The 23,102-nt window shown below is 47.2% G+C and overlaps 1 protein-coding gene across 1 annotated transcript in view; it reads right to left on the reverse strand.

Annotated features, from left to right (window-relative positions):
* The window catches only part of NID2 (nidogen 2), a 129,917-nt gene extending 107,180 nt beyond the window's left edge, over positions 1-22,737 (reverse strand). Inside the window, exon 1 of the mRNA XM_082242648.1 lies at positions 22,516-22,737. Within this exon, the coding sequence (XP_082098774.1) occupies positions 22,516-22,716 (201 nt within the window). The 5' untranslated portion in view covers positions 22,717-22,737. The remainder of the gene's footprint in view (positions 1-22,515) is intronic.
* Between the last annotated feature and the right edge of the window lie 365 nt (positions 22,738-23,102).

Raw genomic sequence — 23,102 nt, forward strand, 5'->3', positions numbered from 1 at the left:
GCCAGCCTAAGACTCCCTCACATGCGCTTATCCATTATGATCTCCAAACATCACTTCAGGTCCAGGATGCCCTACGCGTTACGTCACGCCCACATGACTTCATCAGGCATGAAGCCGCACAGATGTCTTCCAAGTGCCATCCTAAGTCGCACTGACATGCGGCTTTGAAATTGTGAGATTTCAGGTGAAGTTGCAAGATTTCAAAGCCGCAGTCAATGTGAACGAGGGTTAAAGGCTGTAAAGACTGGAGGCATTTCCTGAGTTTAGTGATCATGTGATCACTGTGGTCGGGATCCCATCCTACCAGCTCCCAATCCTGGCCAGTAGCCATCAGTGACAGTGGGGTCACAGTGCTGGGGCCATGCAACTGAGCAAGTTCCCAGCACAAAACATCTGTGTGCAGGTATAAAGGCCTACCTCTGTGCTGCCACATACTGTATATGCATATGGCTGGCATGAAGGGGTAAAGAAGTGCAGGCAGAAGCAATAAACTGTCCTGGATGTCTACATGTATTTTGGCTTAGAAGATCACGACTTTTGCACACTTCGAGCTCGTTCACATATATGCAATGACAGACATTGCATGTGATTCGGAGCACTCTGCTTTGCAAATCACATGCGATGTCTGTGCGATGCCAATTCAGCCATACAGGACCTTTTTTTGGGTCCGCACCAGAATCGGATCACATGGGTGTTCACACCTATGTGATCCGATTCATGTCTGAACTGACAGTTCGCACTGCGATATGTGAACTGATCTTGGGTCATCGTTAACTTTATATTGACACCCCCAGCACTTCGCATATGGCAGTGTGAACTGCCTGCGAGTTGAATGCAGTGGATTTGCAGGGTTCCCGCATTGCATGTGTGTGAACCAGGACTAATAGCTCCCCGAGGTTTACATACTAAGATAACATTGTTAGAAAAATGAAATGTGCTCTGCTGTCAAACTACTAAACTGTTTTTGTTTTTTTCTTAAAACAGCAAAAAGTTCTTGTAAAAAAGTCATGAAGCAGAAAATCCCAGATGTTGTTGCAGTGATTAGCGAGGGCTCTGGAGCGCCGTGGCCCTGAGAGGACACACTGTACTCTTGTTACACGCCAAGAGGAACCGTCTGCAAGGCAGCTGGAGGGAGAGAGAGACGCGCTGAATTCAGCAAATCAGCACACACAGACTGAGGCCTGGGCACAATAGTGCGAACACAGACATCATATTTAATGCGAACTGCATTGCTGGGCTGATGACATGCGATGTCTGGGCAATGCGAATCCAGCCATACAGTCTGTATGCCTGAATTTGCATTGCATTTACACCAAAACGGTACAAGACCCTTTTTTTGATCTGCACTGGAATCAAATCGCATGGATGTTCAATCCCAAGCAATCTGATTCCTGTCCGATTTCAGTTCTGCAAACTGATTTGGGGGTGTCATTAACTTTATACTGACACCCGCAGCGGTTAGCAGAGCACAGTGTGAACTGCCCACAATTCTGATGCGATGCGGAATCCGCTGCGAATTGGCTCAGCATCTAGTGTGAACCGAGCCTTACAGCGTTACTAAACCCAGGATCCTGCACTCACTATCTCTGGTCTCCCACAGTACACAGAACATGGAAATGCAATTACATATTTAGATAGTTACCTAGTAGTTGAGGCTGAATAAAGTCAGTAGTCCATCCAGTTCAACCTGTGTAGGTGTGTGTGGATGTATTCATTTCTCAAACCCCTGAATGTTTTGATCTTGGAGATGTAGGTCTAAGAGTCTTTTAAAAGTAGCCATACTCCTCGCAGTTAACACCATTTGTGGAAGCGAGTTCCACAATCTTATTGCCCTTACTGTAAAGAACCCCCTGCATAGCCTGAGGTTAAATCGCTTCTCCTCTAATCGCATTGTATGGCCTCGTGTCCTCTTACAGTCCTTGCGACTGAATAGTTTTTTTCTATGCTGAGATCACTGTTGAGGTATTTGTAAATTGCTATCATGTCCCCTCTCAGGCTTCTCTTCTCTAGGGAGAATAAATTTGAGTGCTTGTAAACGCTCCTCATAATTTAGGTCCTCCAATCCCCTAATTAGCATAGTTGCCCTTTGGACTGTTTCCAGTTCCAGCACATCCTTTCTGAGGGTTGGCAACCAGAACTGGACAGAATACTCCAGGTGTGGCTGGACCAGAGTTTTATAAAGTGGAAGGATTATAGATTTATCTCTGAAATATATCCCCTTCCTTATGCATGCTAATATTGTGCCGGCTTTGGCAGCTGCAGCTTGACATTGCATGCTATTGCTTAGCCTATCTTCTACTAAGACTCCCAGATCTTTCTCCATTCTTGATTTCCCCCAGAGGTTCCCCCCCTAATGTGTATTTTGGGTTTATGTTTTTAGTCCCCAAGTGCAATACCTTACATTTCTCTACATTAAACCTCATTTGCCACAAAGTTGCCCAATCTGTTATTTTGTTCAGGTCATTCTGTAAGATTTCTGCATCATGATGTGAACTTATTGCCCTGCCCAATTTTGTGTCATCTGCAAAAACTGAGATTGAGCTACTGATCCTGTCCTCAATGCTATTTATGAATAAATTGAACACAATTGGTCCCAGGACTGAGCCTTTGGGGACCCCACTTACCACCCCAGACCAGTCTGAGTATGCATTATTTATTACCACCCTTTAGACACGCCCCTTTAACCAGTTTTCTATCCAAGAGCAAACCTTGTGGTCGATGCCTACGGACCTAATTTTGTAAATTAAGCATTTGTGGGGGACTGTATCGAATGCCTTAGCAAAATCCAGATACACCACATCCACAGGTCTCCCCCTATCTAGCTCACAGCTCCCCTCCTCATAGAATGTTAACAGATTGGTCTGACAAGAACGTCTTTTTGAAAACCCGTGCTGATTAGTGCTAATGATACTGTTGACTTTAGCAAATTCTTGAATATAGTCCCTTATCATCCCTTCCAGTAATTTACATACTATTAACGTCAGGCTGACCAGTCTATAATTTCCAGGGATATGCCTGTGCCCTTTTTTCAATATTGGTATCACGTTAGCTTTCCTCCAGTCACCTGGTACAGTTCCTGTCAAAATACTATCAGCCAAGATCAGAAACAGTGGTCTAGATATAACCTTACTGAGTTCTTTGAGTACTCTCGGATGTACGTCATCCGGGTCTGGTGATTTACTTGTGTTAATGTTATCCAGCCTTTCCATGATTTCACCCTCTGTTAGCCATAGCGGAAAGTCCAGTGAAGAACTGCTAACCATACAGTCATGGTCGGTGTACCCCTCCTTTTCCTGTGTAAAGACTGAGGAGAAGAAAGCATTCAGCACGGTTGCCTTCTCAGTGTCCTCTGTAACCATCCTCCCATCATCGTTAATTATGTGTGCAATATGCTCTGACCTCTTTTTTTGCTATTGATATATTTAAATTATTTTAGTAAATATAAACTGCTAAATACCATTTCTCATCAGCAGTATATAGAAGTCATGTGACTTCTATCAGTTTTCATTCTCCTCTGACTGTCCTGTGAGGCTGAAGGACCCCTGACCTTCTGTCTGGACAGTGCTGATTGGCCTTGTGCTGATCACATACACTCTCCCAAAAAAAAAAAAACGCTCTAGTATACGTATTACACACCATGTGCAGAGTGCCCCTAAGGCACTGTTCTATCAGGAGATGGATTGGGGACAGTGGAAGAAGGGACAGGATCAAACAGCCTTTTTACACAATGCAGAGGATTAACCCCATAGGTTTACAGTGAGTATACCAAGCATGCTTTACTACATAAACAGACTGATTTTACTGTTGTGGGTTTAGTAACACTTTAAAGAAAGAGCAATCACAAACAATTAAAGAGGTATTTTATATAGTGCAGCTCCATACTGTCCAACTTTCTGAGATGAAAACGAGGGACACCTATTAGCAAAAGTACGTGGGCATAGGACACACCCCCTGCCTCTCCCCCCTTGGTGCCTCCCAGCCAATTAAGAGGTTTATGACTCCGGGAGGTAGGACGTGGTTTAGGATCACATGACCGCCATGATTGTCGGTCACACGGTCAGAAAGCTTTCAGTTAGGCGGCAGTACCTGTGGTGGAAGAACGCGCGCTCTCAGCACAGGTGTATAGGGAGCAATTCACGCAAATTGCTGGATTGGTGTATAGGGAGCAATTCACGCAAAACGTGCGGCCCCTCGACCCTATCGACCAGGCGCCAAGGGGCCGCATATTTGCGTACAGCCGGCGCCAAGGGGTATAAGGAGAATTATACAAAAAATAGATTGGTTAATCACGTAGAACTACGTGATTGTGTGCAAGCGGTTTTGGCAGTGCACACGCCGCCGGAGCCGCGCTCCCGCTGTGATTAGACACAGCAGGAGCCAGATTGTGGAAGGACCGGGCTCGATCGCCACCGTCCTCCCGCGATCTTCGGCTAGAATGACAGAAGACCCACCTGCTTATGTAAACAAAGCAGGCGGCTCTTCTGTCAGAGAGGCAGGGGAAGATTGTGTGATTCAGCTATGCTGAATCACCGATCTCTCCCTGCCTCTGTCCAACCCTTTCCCCCACACAGTCAGTAAGCACTATTAGGCAACGTAGTGCCGAATCACAAAAAATGGCCTGGTCATTAAGAGGGTAAAACCTTCTGGTGTGGAAGTGGTTAAGGCAGCCCATTCATTTCAATGGGCTGTCTTAGGTGCAAAAAAATGCCTAAAAAGTGAATTATCTAACTTCCACTTTTATTGGACACTTTGGTCTGATAAAGAAAGTTAAAAAATAACAGACTTACTGGCCAGATCACCAGGTGAAAAAAAAAAAAAAAACATAGAAAAGAAAAAAAATGAATGCAGCCACTACATCTAATGATTGGTAAGCTGCAATATATTACATTTTTGGTTTTGTGAATATTACCGACAAAAAAAAAAATGCTGAACATCCTGAAAAATAGATTGAGGTTTTCCATACACGTTCTGGCCAGCATTAAAGGAGAAGATGAATCCACTCATCCAATTCAGAAGCGGGTTTTGGATTTCATGGAAACCTCAAGACAACCAAATAGAATGACAACAATCTGTCCACATTACAGGACAGCCATGCCTTGTGTCACTGCAGGCGTACCCCCGGTCAGCCATGTACACATATGCCCTTTTTCCATGACCAGAATTCCTTTCCCAGCCTGTAATGCGAATCCATTTTCTGCCCAGTTTAAAAAGCAAAGTAAAACCAGTAAGCAATTCAGTGACAACATAGAGTCTCTTTGTGTGCGCGGAGACGCAGAAGGCAGAGGCTGTCCCCGCTGGAATGGAATTCATATGGCTATAAGTACAGACACATGTAATTACTATACCCCCCTTCCCATCCCCCCCGTCATACTACCGCACTGGCTGGCTGATTACATGCATACATTTACATACCAGGCCTAGAGACACGGTCACCGGCATAAAAATTGTGGTTCAAGCACTGAACAATCATGTATTTTAAAATGTTAGCAGTGTTTTTCCTTTCCAAAATAATGTTGCAATGTGCTTGTGAACTTGCTACAAAGTTTAACTACCCCAGGAGAGTCAATTCCTCAGCACAGCTTCCTTCATCATTGCATGTCTGACCCCTCTTCTCTTAATTTGGGTACACACTAGTAGAAAATCTGCCGAAAATTCCCGTCCGAGGTAAAATCGTACGACTAGTGTGTACACAACTTTCAGCAGCCGATGCCGACATTTTCAATGAAAAAAAAACGGAGGGACAAACCAAAATTTTTATCGTCCGTCCCCAGCACGACCAATTTTCATTCAATGTGTATGCAGTAATCGGATACGAAAGACCGCACATGATCTTCCTTTTTTAAAGGGGACTTGCCAGGAGGGATGATAATGCCTCTATCCAGAACTTGAGCTGATTCCTAGAGCCCAGCTATGGCCACTTTGGAAGCAGTGAGTGTTTGGCAAAACATCTGCGCCAGTCACAAACTCGTCCCCTGCCTCAAAAAAAAAAACAAGCTCGTCTCTCCTGCCTCAAAGAACAAGCTCGTCTCTCCTGCCTCAAAGAACAAGCTCGTCTCTCCTGCCTCAAAGAACAAGCTCGTCTCTCCTGCCTCAAAGAACAAGCTCGTCTCTCCTGCCTCAAAGAACAAGCTCGTCTCTCCTGCCTCAAAGAACAAGCTCGTCTCTCCTGCCTCAAAGAACAAGCTCGTCTCTCCTGCCTCAAAGAACAAGCTCGTCTCTCCTGCCTCAAAGAACAAGCTCGTCTCTCCTGCCTCAAAGAACAAGCTCGTCTCTCCTGCCTCAAAGAACAAGCTCGTCTCTCCTGCCTCAAAGAACAGGCTCGTCTCTCCTGCCTCAAAGAACAGGCTCGTCTCTCCTGCCTCAAAGAACAGGCTCGTCTCTCCTGCCTCAAAGAACAGGCTCGTCTCTCCTGCCTCAAAGAACAGGCTCGTCTCTCCTGCCTCAAAGAACAGGCTCGTCTCTCCTGCCTCAAAGAACAAGCTCGTCTCTCCTGCCTCAAAGAACAAGCTCGTCTCTCCTGCCTCAAAGAACAGGCTCGTCTCTCCTGCCTCAAAGAACAGGCTCGTCTCTCCTGCCTCAAAGAACAGGCTCGTCTCTCCTGCCTCAAAAGTACAGGCTCGTCTCTCCTGCCTCAAAAGTACAGGCTCGTCTCTCCTGCCTCAAAGAACAAGCTCGTCTCTCCTGCCTCAAAGAACAAGCTCGTCTCTCCTGCCTCAAAGAACTAGCTCGTCTCTCCTGCCTCAAAGAACTAGCTCGTCTCTCCTGCCTCAAAGAACAAGCTCGTCTCTCCTGCCTCAAAGAACAAGCTCGTCTCTCCTGCCTCAAAGAACAAGCTCGTCTCTCCTGCCTCAAAGAACAAGCTCGTCTCTCCTGCCTCAAAGAACAAGCTCGTCTCTCCTGCCTCAAAGAACAAGCTCGTCTCTCCTGCCTCAAAGAACAAGCTCGTCTCTCCTGCCTCAAAGAACAAGCTCGTCTCTCCTGCCTCAAAGAACAAGCTCGTCTCTCCTGCCTCAAAGAACAAGCTCGTCTCTCCTGCCTCAAAGAACAAGCTCGTCTCTCCTGCCTCAAAGAACAAGCTCGTCTCTCCTGCCTCAAAGAACAAGCTCGTCTCTCCTGCCTCAAAGAACAAGCTCGTCTCTCCTGCCTCAAAGAACAAGCTCGTCTCTCCTGCCTCAAAGAACAAGCTCGTCTCTCCTGCCTCAAAGAACAGGCTCGTCTCTCCTGCCTCAAAGAACAGGCTCGTCTCTCCTGCCTCAAAGAACAGGCTCGTCTCTCCTGCCTCAAAGAACAGGCTCGTCTCTCCTGCCTCAAAGAACAGGCTCGTCTCTCCTGCCTCAAAGAACAGGCTCGTCTCTCCTGCCTCAAAGAACAGGCTCGTCTCTCCTGCCTCAAAGAACAAGCTCGTCTCTCCTGCCTCAAAGAACAAGCTCGTCTCTCCTGCCTCAAAGAACAAGCTCGTCTCTCCTGCCTCAAAGAACAAGCTCGTCTCTCCTGCCTCAAAGAACAAGCTCGTCTCTCCTGCCTCAAAGAACAAGCTCGTCTCTCCTGCCTCAAAAGTACAGGCTCGTCTCTCCTGCCTCAAAAGTACAGGCTCGTCTCTCCTGCCTCAAAAGTACAGGCTCGTCTCTCCTGCCTCAAAGAACAAGCTCGTCTCTCCTGCCTCAAAGAACAAGCTCGTCTCTCCTGCCTCAAAGAACTAGCTCGTCTCTCCTGCCTCAAAGAACTAGCTCGTCTCTCCTGCCTCAAAGAACAAGCTCGTCTCTCCTGCCTCAAAGAACAAGCTCGTCTCTCCTGCCTCAAAGAACAAGCTCGTCTCTCCTGCCTCAAAGAACAAGCTCGTCTCTCCTGCCTCAAAGAACAAGCTCGTCTCTCCTGCCTCAAAGAACAAGCTCGTCTCTCCTGCCTCAAAGAACAAGCTCGTCTCTCCTGCCTCAAAGAACAAGCTCGTCTCTCCTGCCTCAAAGAACAAGCTCGTCTCTCCTGCCTCAAAGAACAAGCTCGTCTCTCCTGCCTCAAAGAACAAGCTCGTCTCTCCTGCCTCAAAGAACAAGCTCGTCTCTCCTGACTCAAAGAACAAGCTCGTCTCTCCTGACTCAAAGAACAAGCTCATCCCCTTCCTCAAACAAGCTTGTCTCCTGCCTCAAACAGCAAGCTCATGGCAGGGACTGATGTGAATGTACAACATATATGTAAAAGCGCTGCATAAATTAACAGTGCTATACAAGTACCTGTAATAAATAAAAATAAATAAATCTTCGAAGTCAAACCACAAGTGCATCTCCTGCATCAAATCGCAAGCTCATCTAATATTGAATACATCATTACATTGTTCTATTTTAGACCCATAACTATGTATACACCATACCTGGCCGATGTTGAAAACGGGAAGTTACTAAAGTAGACACCGCTACTCCAGTAAACTCCACTAGCGTCCGGGTCCTATCCCCGAGTGGCTGGCCAGCTCCATTCTGAACACTGGTCAGCTGCTCAACACGGGCAACAATTAGAGAATGCTTTGTATTCTTCCAATGAATGCACAGTGTTCTCAGATAAGACAAGGTGGGGAGGCAGAGCAGAGACATGGCAAGCGTCCAACCTCCAGTATTCAGGATGCAGTATACCAGCCCCTCAGTATGGGACCCAGGAAGCAAGTGGAAATCACTGCAGCAGCCGGGTCTACTTCAGCCAGCTTCTAGAGACCCCCCTAGGTATGGTATACAGCCCTGCCCAAAAGTCTTGAGAATGACAAATATTAATTTTCACAAAGTCTGCTGCCTTTGTTTTTATGATGGCAATTTGCTTATATTCCAGAATGTTATGACGAGTGAACAGATGAATTGCAATGTCCCTCTTTGCCATGAAAATTAACTTAATCTCCAAAAATGTCACTGTATTTTAGCCCTGCCAGAAAAAGGACCAGCTGACATCATGATAGTTATTCTCTCATTAATACAGGTGTAGTGTTGACGAGGACAAGGCTGGAAGTCACTCTGTAATGCTGAGTTAGAATAACAGACTGGAAGCTTTAAAAAGGAGGGTGGTGGTGGTGGTGATGGTTACCTGCAAGGAAACGTGTGCAGTCATCATTGCTTTTCACAAAAAGGGATTCACAGGCAAGGATATTGCTGCTAAGATTGCACCTAAATCAACCATTTACCGGATCATCAAGAACTTCAAGGAGAGACATTCAATTGTTGTGAAGAAGGCTTCAGGGTGCCAAGGGAAAGTCCAGCAAGCACCAGGGCCATCTCCTGCAGTTGATTCAGCTGTGGGATCAGGGCAACACCAGTGCAGAGCTTGCTCAGGAATGGCAGCAGGCAGGTGTGGGTACATCTGCACGCACAGTGAGGAGAAGACTTTTGGAGGATGGCCTGGTGTCAAGAAAGGCCGCAAAGAAGCCACTTCTCTCCAGGAAAAACATCAGGGACAGACTGATATTCTGCAAAAAGGTACAGGGATTGCACTGCTAAGGACTGGGGTAAAGTCATTTCCTCTGATAAATCCCCTTTTCGATTATTTGAGGCATCCGGAAAAAACCTTGTCCAGGGAAGAAAAGGTGAGCGCTACCATCAGTCCTGTGTCATGCCAACAGTAAGGCATTCTGAGACTATTCATGTGTGGGGTTACTTCTCAGCCAAGGGAGTGGGCTCACTCACAATTTTGCCTAAGAACACAGCCATGAATAAAGAATGGTACAAAAACATTCTCCAAGAGCAACTTCTCCCAACCATCCAAGAACCGTTTGGTAACAAACAATGCCATTTCCAGCATGACGGAGCACCTTTCCATAAGGCAAAAGTGATAACTAAGTGGCTTGGGGAACAATACATTGAAATTTTGGGTCCATGGTCAGGAAACTTCCTAGACTTTAATCCCATTGAAAACGTGTGGTCAATCCTCAAGAGGCGGGTGAACAAAATAAAACCCCCACAAATTCTAACAAACTCCAAGCATTGGATTATGCAAGAATGGGCTGCCATCAGTCAGGATGTGGCCCAAAAGTTGTTTGACAGCATGCCAGGGAGAATTGCAGAGGTCTTGAAAAAGAAGGGTCAGCACTGCAAATATTGACTCTTTGCATAAACTTCATGTAATTGTCAATAAAAGTCTTTGACACTTATGAAATGCTTGTAATTATACTTAAGTATACCATAGTAGAACATCTGACAACAAGGTCTAAAAACAGGGCAGCAGACTTTATGAAAATCAATTTTCATGTCATTCTCAAAACTTTTGGCCAAGGCTGTATATTGGTCCAGGCTGTGTAAAATATCCATCCCTGGGAAAATAAACTAAATTCAAATTATCGAATACTTCTGTTTTCTAAGATCCCGTTAACCACTTGCCGACCGCCGCACGACTATCTACGTCGGCGGTCAGCCCCTCACAGGCAAACTAACGTAGGGCTACGTTGCTTGCTTGTGAGGGTCTAGGGAGCGAGCGCGCGCCGCCGGAGGCGCGCTCCCGCTCCCGCGTGGTCACAGACCCCCCCCGCGCGTGTGACCAGCGGACCCGATGTCCGCCGGCCACTCAGCGATCGGCGGGGGAGAGGGAGAATGTCAGGCAGCTTGTGTAAACAAGCCACCTGTCATTCTCCTCGCTGTAAAGACACTGATCACATGGATCTACTATGTAGATCCGTTGATCAGTGTCCTTACAGCTCAAGCCACAGCCAATCACAGTAGAAAGCACGCCCCTAGGGATACACACAGCCCCTCCCTCCCAAATAAAGTTAACCCCTTCACTACCAGTGTATTTTTACAGTAACCGTGCATATATATAGCACTGATTACTGTAGAAATGTCACTGGTAACCCCAAAAGTGTCAAAAATGTCAGTCAAGGGTCCGATCTGTCCGCCGCAATGTCGCAGTACCGCAAAAAAAAAAAAAAAAAAAAAAAAAATCGCAGATCGCCGCCATTACGCGTTAAAAAAAAAAAAACAACAAAAATGACAAAAATCTTTCCCTTTGTTAGTAAACGTGATAACTTTTGCGCAAACCAATCAAAATACGCTTTTTGCGATTTTTTTTACCAAACATAGGTAACATAAAACAAATTGGCCGAAAATGTTAAAAAATTTTGATTTTTACATTTTTTTGGGGGGGAATTTCATATAAAAAAATGTGAAAAATATTGCTATTTTTGCAAAATTGACGCTCTTTTTTTGTTTATAGCACGTGATCAAAAAAAAAAAAAAAAAAAAAAAAAAAAAAAAAAAAAAAAAAAAAAATCGCACAGGTGATCAAATACCACCAAAAGAAAGCTCTGTTTGTGGGAAAAAAAGGACGCCAAATTCGTTTAGGTACAGCGTCGCACGACCGCGCAATTGTCCGTTAAAGTCACGCAGTGCCGAATCGCAAAATACCCCCTGGTCGGAATGGGGGTAAAATCTTCCGGGGCTTAAATCAAAATGCAAAGTGTTACAAGCACACCTTTGAAGCAATAGAGAAAATCATTTACTACAAAAAAAAAAAACCGCAATGTTCCAGGACCACTAATTACCCCATTCTTTAGCAGTGACAGTTAATGGCAAACAGAAAGTTTGAATAGCCTGGGCCCAGGTATTGCTACAAAGGGGTGATACCTTGCGTTTTTTTTTTTTTTTTTTAACTGGTGCCAACTGTCATTTCACCTATGCATCCACCATTATTCAAGGTCTATGGTTATGGAGTTCATTGGGCTCTATAGATACACTGTATGACCCATTGGAGAGATTGCACAAGGTGATATTTCTTTCAATCTGTGCTCTGCAAATCTCTGCAAGGGGGGGCACAGTCCATAGTAAAAACCTGACCATGACTTCTATTCCACTCTGTTCAAAACTTTAAAAAAAAGAAACATAGTAGTCATTGTGAGTCGTCCCTTAATCTATCCCAGCCTGCTATGATTCCAATGCAGAGCCCACACCGGCCCATTGTTTCCATTATCAAGTAATGTTTCCTGGACTCCGCTCAGTGATCGCTTCTGTACAAGGAAACTGTGTCCAACCATCCACATAACTCCCCTCTGCTTTACAATAGGAGGGGGTTGGAGAGGCTGTGGGATGAGCCCGAGGCCACAATGAATGGATGGCTGCCAGCAAGGGGGGGGGGGGGGGGGGGGAGCAATGAAAATGCCACAGTGCACTTCCCTGCCCAGTGCTAGAATCTTCCCAGAACTTCTCTCCAGAACCATATTGGGTGCTTAGATATACAGTATCTCACAAAAGTGAGTACACCCCTGACATTTTAGTAAATTTTTCCTTCTATCTTTTCATGTGACAGCACTGAAGAAATTACACTTTGCTACAATGTAAAGTAGTGAGTGTACAGCTTGTATAAGGGTCCTTTCACACGGCCGCTCCGTGTGTCCGCAAATCATCCCATCCGTTTGCGGATGATTTGCGGACATAATGTAAGTGAATGGCACTGCGGGTGTCAGCGGAATACCATCCGCTGACACCCGATTTTCCTCCTTTCAGTTCTGTTCCGTTTTTACGAACGGAACAGAACCCCATTTTTTCTTCCGTGTAAAAAACGGAAAGGAAGGAAAATCGGATGTCAGCGGTGTCATCCGCTGACATCCGCAGTGCCATATACTTACATTATGTCCGCATATCATCCGCAAACGGATAGGATGATATGCGGACATAAGGAGCGGATGACAGAAATGTCATCCTCTCCGTGGAAAAAAAAAAAAAAGTCCCGCAGCGGACCTTTCACACGGAGCGGCCGTGTGAAAGGACCCTAACAGTGTAAATTTGCTGTCCCCTCAAAATAACACAACACACAGCCATTAAAATCTAAACCGCTGGCAACAAAAGTGAGTACACCCCCAAGTTAAAATGTCCAAATTGGACCCAAAGTGCCATTATTTTCCAGCACTGCCCTAACCCTCTTGGGCATGGAGATCACCAGAGCTTCACAGGTTGCTACTGGAGTCCTCTTCCACTCCTCCATGACAACATCACAGAGCTGGTAAATGTTAGAGATCTTGCGCTCCTCCACCTCCTGTTTGAAGATGCCCCACAAATGCTCAATAGGGTTTAGGTCTGGAGACATGCTTGGCCAGTCCATCACCTTTACCCTCAGCTTCTTTAACAAGGCAGTGGTCATCTTGGAGGTGTGTTTAGGATCATTATGTTGGAATACTGCCCTGTGGCCCAGTCTCTGAAGGGAGGGGATCATGCTCTGCTTCAGTATGTCACAGTACATGTTGGCATTCAAAGTACCCTCAATGAACTGTAGCTCCCAAGTGTCGGCAGCAATCATGCAGCCCCAGACCATGACACTCCCACCAACAGAGGACACATTTATCCAGTAGGGTGCACTCACCAGACCCTCTGACCACATAAGAAATAAATGGGGGTATGTGCTTAACTTACACTGCTAGGTTCAAGTGTCTTGTGCACCCTGTACCCGCTACAGGTAGAGATATGGCACCTTTTAATACCAACATATTCATACAGCAGGCTGCACCAAAGAGCCAGCTGTTTGCAGTGGGTGTTTTTGACAAACCATCCCCTGCGTCAACCGCAAGATCCTCTCCCGCGTCAACCGCAAGATCCTCTCCCGCGTCAACCGCAAGATCCTGTCCCGCGTCAACCGCAAGATCCTGTCCCGCGTCAACCGCAAGATCCTGTCCCGCGTCAACCGCAAGATCCTGTCCCGCGTCAACCGCAAGATCCTGTCCCGCGTCAACCGCAAGATCCTGTCCCGCGTCAACCGCAAGATCCTCTCCGGCGTGGATCGTGAGCTCATCTTGTGCGTGGATCATGACCTCATTTGATGTGTCAATCGGAAGCCCGTATCATGCACCAGTCCCAAGACCGTCTATTTTATATTTTTTCATTTATTCTTACTGTATTTTATATCAGAATGTAGCACTTGTGTGTTTATATCAACAGAAGTCCAATACTTATAACAAAGTAATTTCCACCACAATAAAAAGGTGCCACAATAATAGATGAATGTGTCCACTGCGCTGGAAATTGGGGACCATCCCCTCCTAGCTGTACAGCGAACCCACAAGACCCTCCGACTCCACAGGAAATAAGAGGATCAGAATATGCATAGATTACACACTGCCAGGTTGAAGCGTCTTGTTCCTGCTACAGGTATAGATGGATACTTTTGCTGGAAGCATTGTACATCCTTCACAAGTCAGAGCAGGCAACCAATGGATACAATGAGCTCAACCACATTGATGGGTAAAATCAGTTAAATTTGGTCAGAATAGTAGTGGCTCAAAAAGGCAGTTGGAACAATATCCTAGACCAGTGGTCTCCAAACTTTCTAAACAAATGGCCAATTTACTGTTCTTTAGGGGGGCCGGACTGTGGCCAGTAGAAGTAGAAAATGTCCTGGTGTCAGTGGGAGAAAACAATGCCAAATCTTTAGGGGGAGGAATAATTCCCCATCACTGGTATCAGTGGGAGGAACAGTGCCCCATCACTGGTGTCAGTGGGAGGAACAGTGCCCCATCACTGGTGTCACTGGGAGGAACAGTGCCCCATCACTGGTGCCAGTGGGAGGAATAATGCCCCATCACTGGTGTCAGTGGGAGGAATAATGCCCCATCACTGGTGTCAGTGGGAGGAACAGTGCCCCCATCACTGGTGTCAGTGGGAGGAACAGTGCCCCCATCACTGGTGTCAGTGGGAGGAACAGTGCCCCCATCACTGGTGTCAGTGAGAGGAACAGTGCCCCATCACTGGTGTCAGTGAGAGGAACAGTGCCCCATCACTGGTGTCAGTGAGAGGAACAGTGCCCCATCACTGGTGTCAGTGAGAGGAACAGTGCCCCATCACTGGTGTCAGTGAGTGGAACAGTGCCCCATCACTGGTGTCAGTGAGTGGAACAGTGCCCCATCACTGGTGTCAGTGAGAGGAACAGTGCCCCATCACTGATGTCAGTGAGAGGAACAGTGCCCCATCACTGGTGTCAGTGGGAGGAACAGTGCCCCATCACTGGTGTCAGTGGGAGGAACAGTGCCCCATCACTGGTGTCAGTGGGAGGAACAGTACCCCATCACTGGTGTCAGTGGGAGGAACAGTACCCCATCACTGGTGTCAGTGGGAGGAACAGTGCCCCATCACTGGTGTCAGTGGGAGGAACAGTGCCCCATCACTGGTGTCAGTGGGAGGAACAGTGCCCCATCACTGGTGTCAGTGGGAGGAATAGTGCCCCATCACTGGTGTCAGTGGGAGGAACAGTGCCCCATCACTGATGTCAGTGAGAGGAACAGTGCCCCATCACTGGTGTCAGTGGGAGGAACAGTGCCCCATCACTGGTGTCAGTGGGAGGAACAGTGCCCCATCACTGGTGTCAGTGGGAGGAACAGTACCCCATCACTGGTGTCAGTGGGAGGAATAGTGCCCCTTAACACTGGTGTCAGTGGGTGGAAGGGTGCCCATCATTGGTATCAATGGGAGGTATAGTTCTTGTTTGTGTCAGTGGCAAGAATTATGCCCCCAATAATGGTGTTAGTAGGAGGAATAGTGCCCCAAGGGCCAGATAAAGGCAAGCAAAGGGCCACAACCAGCCGTTATGTGTCCTTCTCAGGATAATTTAACCTCTCTTTTTGCCCCAGTGACCACTGCCATGGAGACAAATGGTGATCAAAACTTAAAAGTTGTTACTGGAACAGGAAGTAAAGAGAAATCCCACCATTGGGTACACAGACAGGAAATAGAAAAGCTGACCAGGGATCCAACTATCCCATGGACTATCCAAAACTAGAAAAAAAGTTTTGGCTTTAGATATAGTATAAGCGGACATAAAACCTATATGTAATAGTAGTAATTCCCACATTGCCTATGCCTGGGAAGTAAAAGGGAGCCAAAGTGCGTCCATTTAGCCAATTGGCCAGAAGATTCCTCTGGTCATTCCGGCACTAAGTTAGCACTTTTATTGGACAGGATGGATAGAGATGGAGTGTGCACAATATAAAGTGTCCTCTATCTACAGGAAGGGTCACATAGAGGAGGTCTGTGCACAGTCATACAGTGATGTCTATACATTGTGGGTTATGATAGGTCCAGATACAGACTGTGCTGCCTACATCTAAACAAGGGCACCTCATGTCCCCCCCACACACAATGCCGGGCTCAGAGCTGTCACAGAGATCCTGCACAGATCCGCACAGTGAATGACAAGTCTGTGCACAGAGATGAACATACAGGGGGACCTGAAGCCGGTGTACAGCAGGTGATGGATATATACCAGTGTGTGCACAGAGATGCCCCCCCGTGTGTACTTATTTACCGATTACAAAATCTGCATACAATCAGTGCCGCCTCACTGCTCTCAGAGAAGTCGATTCTACACAATTACACACAGTACTAAACCCACTACATCAACACAGTGCCGCTCTCAGTGCTCACAGTTACACAATCAGTGGCGTATTCATTTTTCACACAGATGTCAAACACAATGAAGCTCTCAACGCTCAGATCAAAAGATATTCTCTTTGTTGCTCTCAGTGCTCAGACAGAGGTTGGGCACAGTGCCGCTCTCAGTGCTCAGACAGATGTTGGGCACAGTGCCGCTCTCAGTGCTCAGACAGATGTTGGGCACAGTGCCGCTCTCAGTGCCCAGACAGATGTTGGGCACAGTGCCGCTCTCAGTGCCCAGACAGATGTTGGGCACAGTGCCGCTCTCAGTCCTATTAGACAGATGTTGGGCACAGTGCCGCTCTCAGTGCTCAGACAGAGGTTGGGCACAGTGCCACTCTCAGTCTTATTAGACAGATGTTGGGCACAGTGCTATTCTCAGTGCTCACACAGACAGAAGCTGGATGGAGTAACACTCTTAGTGCTTACATAGACAGATGTTGGGCACAGTGCTGCGCTCAGTGCTGAGACAGACAGAAGCTGGATGCAGTAACACTCTCAGTGCTCACACCGACAGATGTTGGGCACAGTGCGGCTTTCAATGAACAAACATACACAGATACATACAGGACATGTGATATGGGGGCACAGGACAGCTTGCACAGTGCTGCCCTCAATACTCACAGACAATTGTGGGCACAGTGCTGCTCTCAGTGCTGACAAGATGTTCATCATAGTGCAGCTTGCAATGCTCACTGTCCAGGTCTCAGTGCTCACACAGGCAGATGTTGGGCACAGTGCTGCTCTCAGTGCTCACACAGATGAAGCATTCATACAGACAGATGTTGCACTCGGCGCACACAGACAGATGTTGCACTTGGTGCAGCACTCGGTGCACACACAGACAGATGTTGCACTCGGTGCAGCACTCGGTGCACACACAGACAGATGTTGCACTCGGTGCAGCACTCGGTGCACACACAGACAGATGTTGCACTCGGTGCAGCACTCGGTGCACACACAGACAGATGTTGCACTCGGTGCAGCACTCGGTGCACACACAGACAGATGTTGCACTCGGTGCAGCACTCGGTGCACACACAGACAGATGTTGGGCACAAAGAGGCTCTCTACACCCAAACTGATGTTGAGCCCAGAGATGCTCTCAGTGCCAACACAGACAGATGTTTGGCACAATGAGGGTCTCAGTAATCACACAGACAGCTCTCAGTGCTCACACAGATTTTGAGTACAGTTCAGCTCTCTGAGCTCACACAGCAATGTTGTCGTCAGTGCTGCTCTCACACAGATATTGGCCACAGTGACGATCTTAGTGCTCACATATACTCTGCGGTAATGTCAGTGTACTCACATATAGATATACTCAGTGTTGCTCTCAGAGTACTCTATTTCAGTTCTGATGTCAGTGTATCACAGACAGCACACTCTATGAGGGTGCTAATGTCGGTATCCTCTATCTCGGTGCTGATGTCACACACTCTCAGAGCTGATATCAGTGTCCTCTATCTCAATGCTGGTGTCCTCTCAGTGCTGGTGTCTGTGTACTCTCTCAGTCTCTCTCTCTCTATCAGTGTTGGTGTCAGTGCTCTCTCTCTCTCTATCGGTGATGTACTCATATAGAGCTCCACTCAGGGATGGTGTCAGTGTACTCTCAGTGTTAGTATTGGTGTACTCACATAGAGCTCCTCTCAGTGCTGGTGTCAGTGTCCTCTGTCGGTGCTGTACTCATATAGAACTCCTCTCAGTGTTGGTGTCAGTGTACCCTGTATCGGTGGTGTACTCACAGTATCTCACAAAAGTGAGTACACCCCTCACATTTTTGTAAATATTTTATGATATCTTTTCATGTGACAACACTGAAGAAATGACACTTTGCTACAATGTAAAGTAGTGAGTGTGCAGCTTGTATAACAGTGTAAATTTTCTGTCCCCTCAAAATAACTCAACACACAGCCATTAATGTCTAAAGCGCTGGCAACAAAAGTGAGTACACCCCTAAGTGAAAATGTCCAAATTGGGCCCAATTAGCCATTTTCCCTCCCCGGTGTCACGTGACTCATTAGTGTTACAAGGTCTCAGGTGTGAATGGGGAGCAGGTGTGTAAAATTTGGTGTTATCGCTCCAACTCTCTCATACTGGAAGTCCAACATGGCCCCTCATGGCAAAGAACTCTCTGAGGATCTAAAAAAAAAAAAAAATTGTTGCTCTACATAAAGATGGCCTAGGCTATAAGAAGATTGGGAAGACCCTGAAACTGAGTTGCAGCACGGTGGCCAAGACCATACAGTGATTAACAGGACAGGTTCCACTCAGAACAGGCCTCACCATGGTCAACTAAAGAAGTTGAGTGTGCGTGTTCAGCGTCATATCCAGAGGTTGTCTTTAGGAAATAGATGTATGAGTGCTGCCAGCATCGCTGCAGAAGTTGAAGGGGTGGGGGGTCAGCCTGTCAGTGCTCAGACCATACGCTGCACACTGCATCAAATTGGTCTGCATGGCTGTCATCCCAGAAGGAAGCCTCTTCTAAAGATGTTGCACAAGAAAGCCCACAAACAGTTTGCTGAAGACAAGCAGACTAAGGACATGGATTACTGGAACCATATCCATATCCTGTGGTCTGATGAGACCAAAATAAACTTATTCGGATCAGATGGTGTCAAGTGTGTGTGGCGGCAACCAGGTGAGGAATACAAAGACAAGTGTGTCTTGCATACAGTCAAGCATGGTGGTGGGAGTGTCATGGTCTGGGGCTGGATGAGTGCTGCCGGCACTGGGGAGCTACAGTTCATTGAGGGAACCATGAATGCCAACATGTACTGTGACATACTGAAGCAGAGCATGATCCCCTCCCTTCAGAGACTCTGCGCAGAGCAGTATTCCAACATAACGACCCCCAACACCCCTCCAAGACGACCACTGCCTTGTCAAAGAGGCTGAGGGTAAAGGTGATGGATTGGCCAAGCATGTCTCCAGACCTCAACCCTATTCAGCATCTGTGGGGAATCCTCAAACAGGAGGTGGAGGAGCGCAAGGTCTCTAACATCCACTAGCATTGTGATGTCATCATGGAGGAGTGGAAGAGGACTCCAGTGGTAACCTGTGAAGCTCTGGTGAACTCCATGCCCAAGAGGGTTAAGGCAGTGCTGGAAAATAATGGAGGCCACACAAAATATTGACACTTTGGGCCCAATTTGGACATTTCCACTTAGGGGTGTACTCACTTTTGTTGCCAGCGGTTTAGACATTAATGACTGTGCGTTGAGTTATTTTGAGGGGACAGCAAATTTACACTGTTATACAAGCTGTACACTCACTACTTTACATTGTAGCACAGTGTCATTCAGTGTTGTCACATGAAAAGATATAATAAAATATTTACAAAAATGTGAGGGGTGTACTCACTTTTGTGAGATACTGTAGGGCTCCTCTCAGTGTTGATGTCAGTGTACTCCATCACAGTGTTTCTCAACTCATGGAACACTAACAGGCCAGGTTTGCAAGATAACTGAAATACATCCCAGGTGATATAATTTGCTGCTCAGTGATTGCAGTATTCTAGTCTGCATCTCCCCAAGGTAATACTAATCTGGCCTGTTAGTGTGCCCTGAGGACCGGAGTTGAGAAACACTGATCTATCAGTGCTGTACTTACATAGAGCTCCTCTCAGTGTTGGTGTCAGTGTAGTCAGTGTTGGTGCTGTAATCAAATAGAGCTCCTCTAATGTTAGTGTCAGTGTCAGAGTACTCTCAGTGTCAGTGTACTCACATAAAGCTCCGCTCATGGTGTCAGTGTACTCAGTGCTGTACTCACATAAAGCTCCTCTCATTGTCGGTGTACTCAATGTTGGTGTCGGTGTACTCAGTGTTGGTGTCGGTGCACTCAGTGTTGGTGTCGGTGCACTCAGTGTTGGTGTCGGTGCACTCAGTGTTGGTGTCGGTGCACTCAGTGCTGTACTCACACAAAGCTCCTCTCAGTGTTGGTATCAGTGTACTCAGTGTCAGTGTACTCAATGTTGGAGTCAGTGTCGGTGTACTCAGTGTTGGAGTCAGTGTCGGTGTACTCAGTGTTGGAGTCAGTGTCGGTGTACTCAGTGTTGGAGTCAGTGTCGGTGCACTCAGTGCTGTACTCACACAAAGCTTCTCTCGGTGTTGGTATCAGTGTACTCTCTGTTGGTGTCAGTGTACTCAGTGTCAGTGTACTCAGTGCTGTACTCACATAGAGCTCCTTGAAGTGTTGATGTCAGTGTACTCAGTGTCAGTATCAGTGTACTCCGTGTTAGTGTCAGTGTACTCAGTGCTGTACTCACATAGAGCTCCTCTCAGTTCGGTATCAGTGTACTCAGTGCTGTACTCACATAGGACTAGTTCAGTGTCAGTGTACTGTACAGTGTCAGTGTACTGTACAGTGTCAGTGTCGGTGTACTCAGTGCTGTACTCACATAGAGCTCCTGTCAGTGTCGGTGTACTCAGTGTTAGTATACTCAGTGTCGGTGTACTCAGTGCTGTACTCACATAGAGCTCCTCTCAGTATCAGTGTACTCAGTGTTGGTGTATCAGTGTACTGTACAGTGTTAGTGTCAGTGTACTCAGTGTCGGTGTACTCAGTGTTGGTGTATCAGTGTACTGTACAGTGTCAGTGTCGGTGTACTCAGTGCTGTACTCACATAGAGCTCCTTGAAGTGTTGATGTGAGTGTACTCAGTGTCAGTATCAGTGTACTCCGTGTTAGTGTCAGTGTACTCAGTGCTGTACTCACATAGAGCTCCTCTCAGTTCGGTGTCAGTGTACTCAGTGCTGTACTCACATAGGACTAGTTCAGTGTACTACTCAGTGCTGTACTCACATAGAGCTCCTCTCAGTGTCTGTGTACTCAGTGTCAGTGTCGGTGTACTCAGTGCTGTACTCACATAGAGCTCCTCTCAGTTCGGTGTCAGTGTACTCAGTGCTGTACTCACATAGGACTAGTTCAGTGTCAGTGTACTGTACAGTGTCAGTGTACTGTACAGTGTCAGTGTCGGTGTACTCAGTGCTGTACTCACATAGAGCTCCTGTCAGTGTCGGTGTACTCAGTGTTGGTATATCAGTGTACTCAGTGTTAGTGTGGGTGTACTCAGTGCTGTACTCACATAGAGCTCCTCTCAGTATCAGTGTACTCAGTGTTGGTGTATCAGTGTACTGTACAGTGTTAGGGTCAGTGTACTCAGTGTCGGTGTACTCAGTGTTGGTGTATCAGTGTACTGTACAGTGTCAGTGTCAGTGTACTCAGTGCTGTACTCACATAGATCTCCTCTCAGTATCAGTGTACTCAGTGTTAGTGTCGGTGTACTCAGTGTTGGTGTGTCAGTGTACTGTACAGTGTCAGTGTCTGTGTACTCGGTGCTGTACTCACATAGAGCTCCTCTCAGTATCAGTGTACTCAGTGTTGGTGTATCAGTGTACTCAGTGTTAGTGTGGGTGTACTCAGTGCTGTACTCACATAGAGCTCCTCTCAGTATCAGTGTACTCAGTGTTGGTGTATCAGTGTACTGTACAGTGTTAGTGTCAGTGTACTCAGTGTCGGTGTACTCAGTGTTAGTGTGGGTGTACTCAGTGCTGTACTCACATAGAGCTCCTCTCAGTATCAGTGTACTCAGTGTTCGTGTATCAGTGTACTGTACAGTGTCAGTGTCTGTGTACTCAGTGCTGTACTCACATAGAGCTCCTTGAAGTGTTGATGTCAGTGTACTCAGTGTCAGTATCAGTGTACTCCGTGTTAGTGTCAGTGTACTCAGTGCTGTACTCACATAGAGCTCCTCTCAGTTCGGTGTCAGTGTACTCAGTGCTGTACTCACATAGGACTAGTTCAGTGTCAGTGTACTGTACAGTGTCAGTGTACTGTACAGTGTCAGTGTCGGTGTACTCAGTGCTGTACTCACATAGAGCTCCTGTCAGTGTCGGTGTACTCAGTGTTAGTATACTCAGTGTGGGTGTACTCAGTGCTGTACTCACATAGAGCTCCTCTCAGTATCAGTGTACTCAGTGTTGGTGTATCAGTGTACTGTACAGTGTCAGTGTCAGTGTACTCAGTGCTGTACTCACATAGAGCTCCTCTCAGTATCAGTGTACTCAGTGTTAGTGTCGGTGTACTCAGTGTTGGTGTGTCAGTGTACTGTACAGTGTCAGTGTACTCGGTGCTGTACTCACATAAAGCTCCTTGAAGTCGGCCTCATAGAAGAGAATGGGCTGTGAGAGTTTCACCACCTCGGAGGTCTCGTCGTCTCCTGCGGGCAGCAGTCGGTCCCCCCGGGACTCCCCGTATGGGAAGAGTTGTTGGAGGGGGAGAGCAGCGGAAGAGCCGATCAGCAGGCAGAGGCAGTTCAGGATGCGGAGCGCCCGGCTCACCATGGCTGAGGATCGGCACTGGACTGAGCCTGGGACCTCCCGACCCCCGCAGCGGAGCCCTGGGTGGGCGGGGATAAGGGCGGGGCAGAGGGAGGGGTCAGGGGACCAGGGCTGTCTATCACACAGGAGGAGGACTGGATTTTAGGAGGTTAGGTTCTCCGCACAGAGAGAAACAATTCTCTGCATCGATAACGGAGAGGAGCGTCCTGCCTGCATCTCATCTACTTCTGTCTGCATCCACAGTTACCTGTATGGGGGGGGGGGGGTTTAAAATTGCCAGATGTGGGTCAGATGCAATATAAATGGCCATGTCCACCAAATCCTACCTGGCCAATCACCTTCCATCAGCCGAAAACCAGTTCTGATCGGATCTAGGTTGGCCAAACGAT

This window comes from Pelophylax lessonae (assembly GCF_965119305.1).
Source record: "Pelophylax lessonae genome assembly, chromosome: 13".
Lineage (NCBI taxonomy): Eukaryota > Metazoa > Chordata > Amphibia > Anura > Ranidae > Pelophylax > Pelophylax lessonae.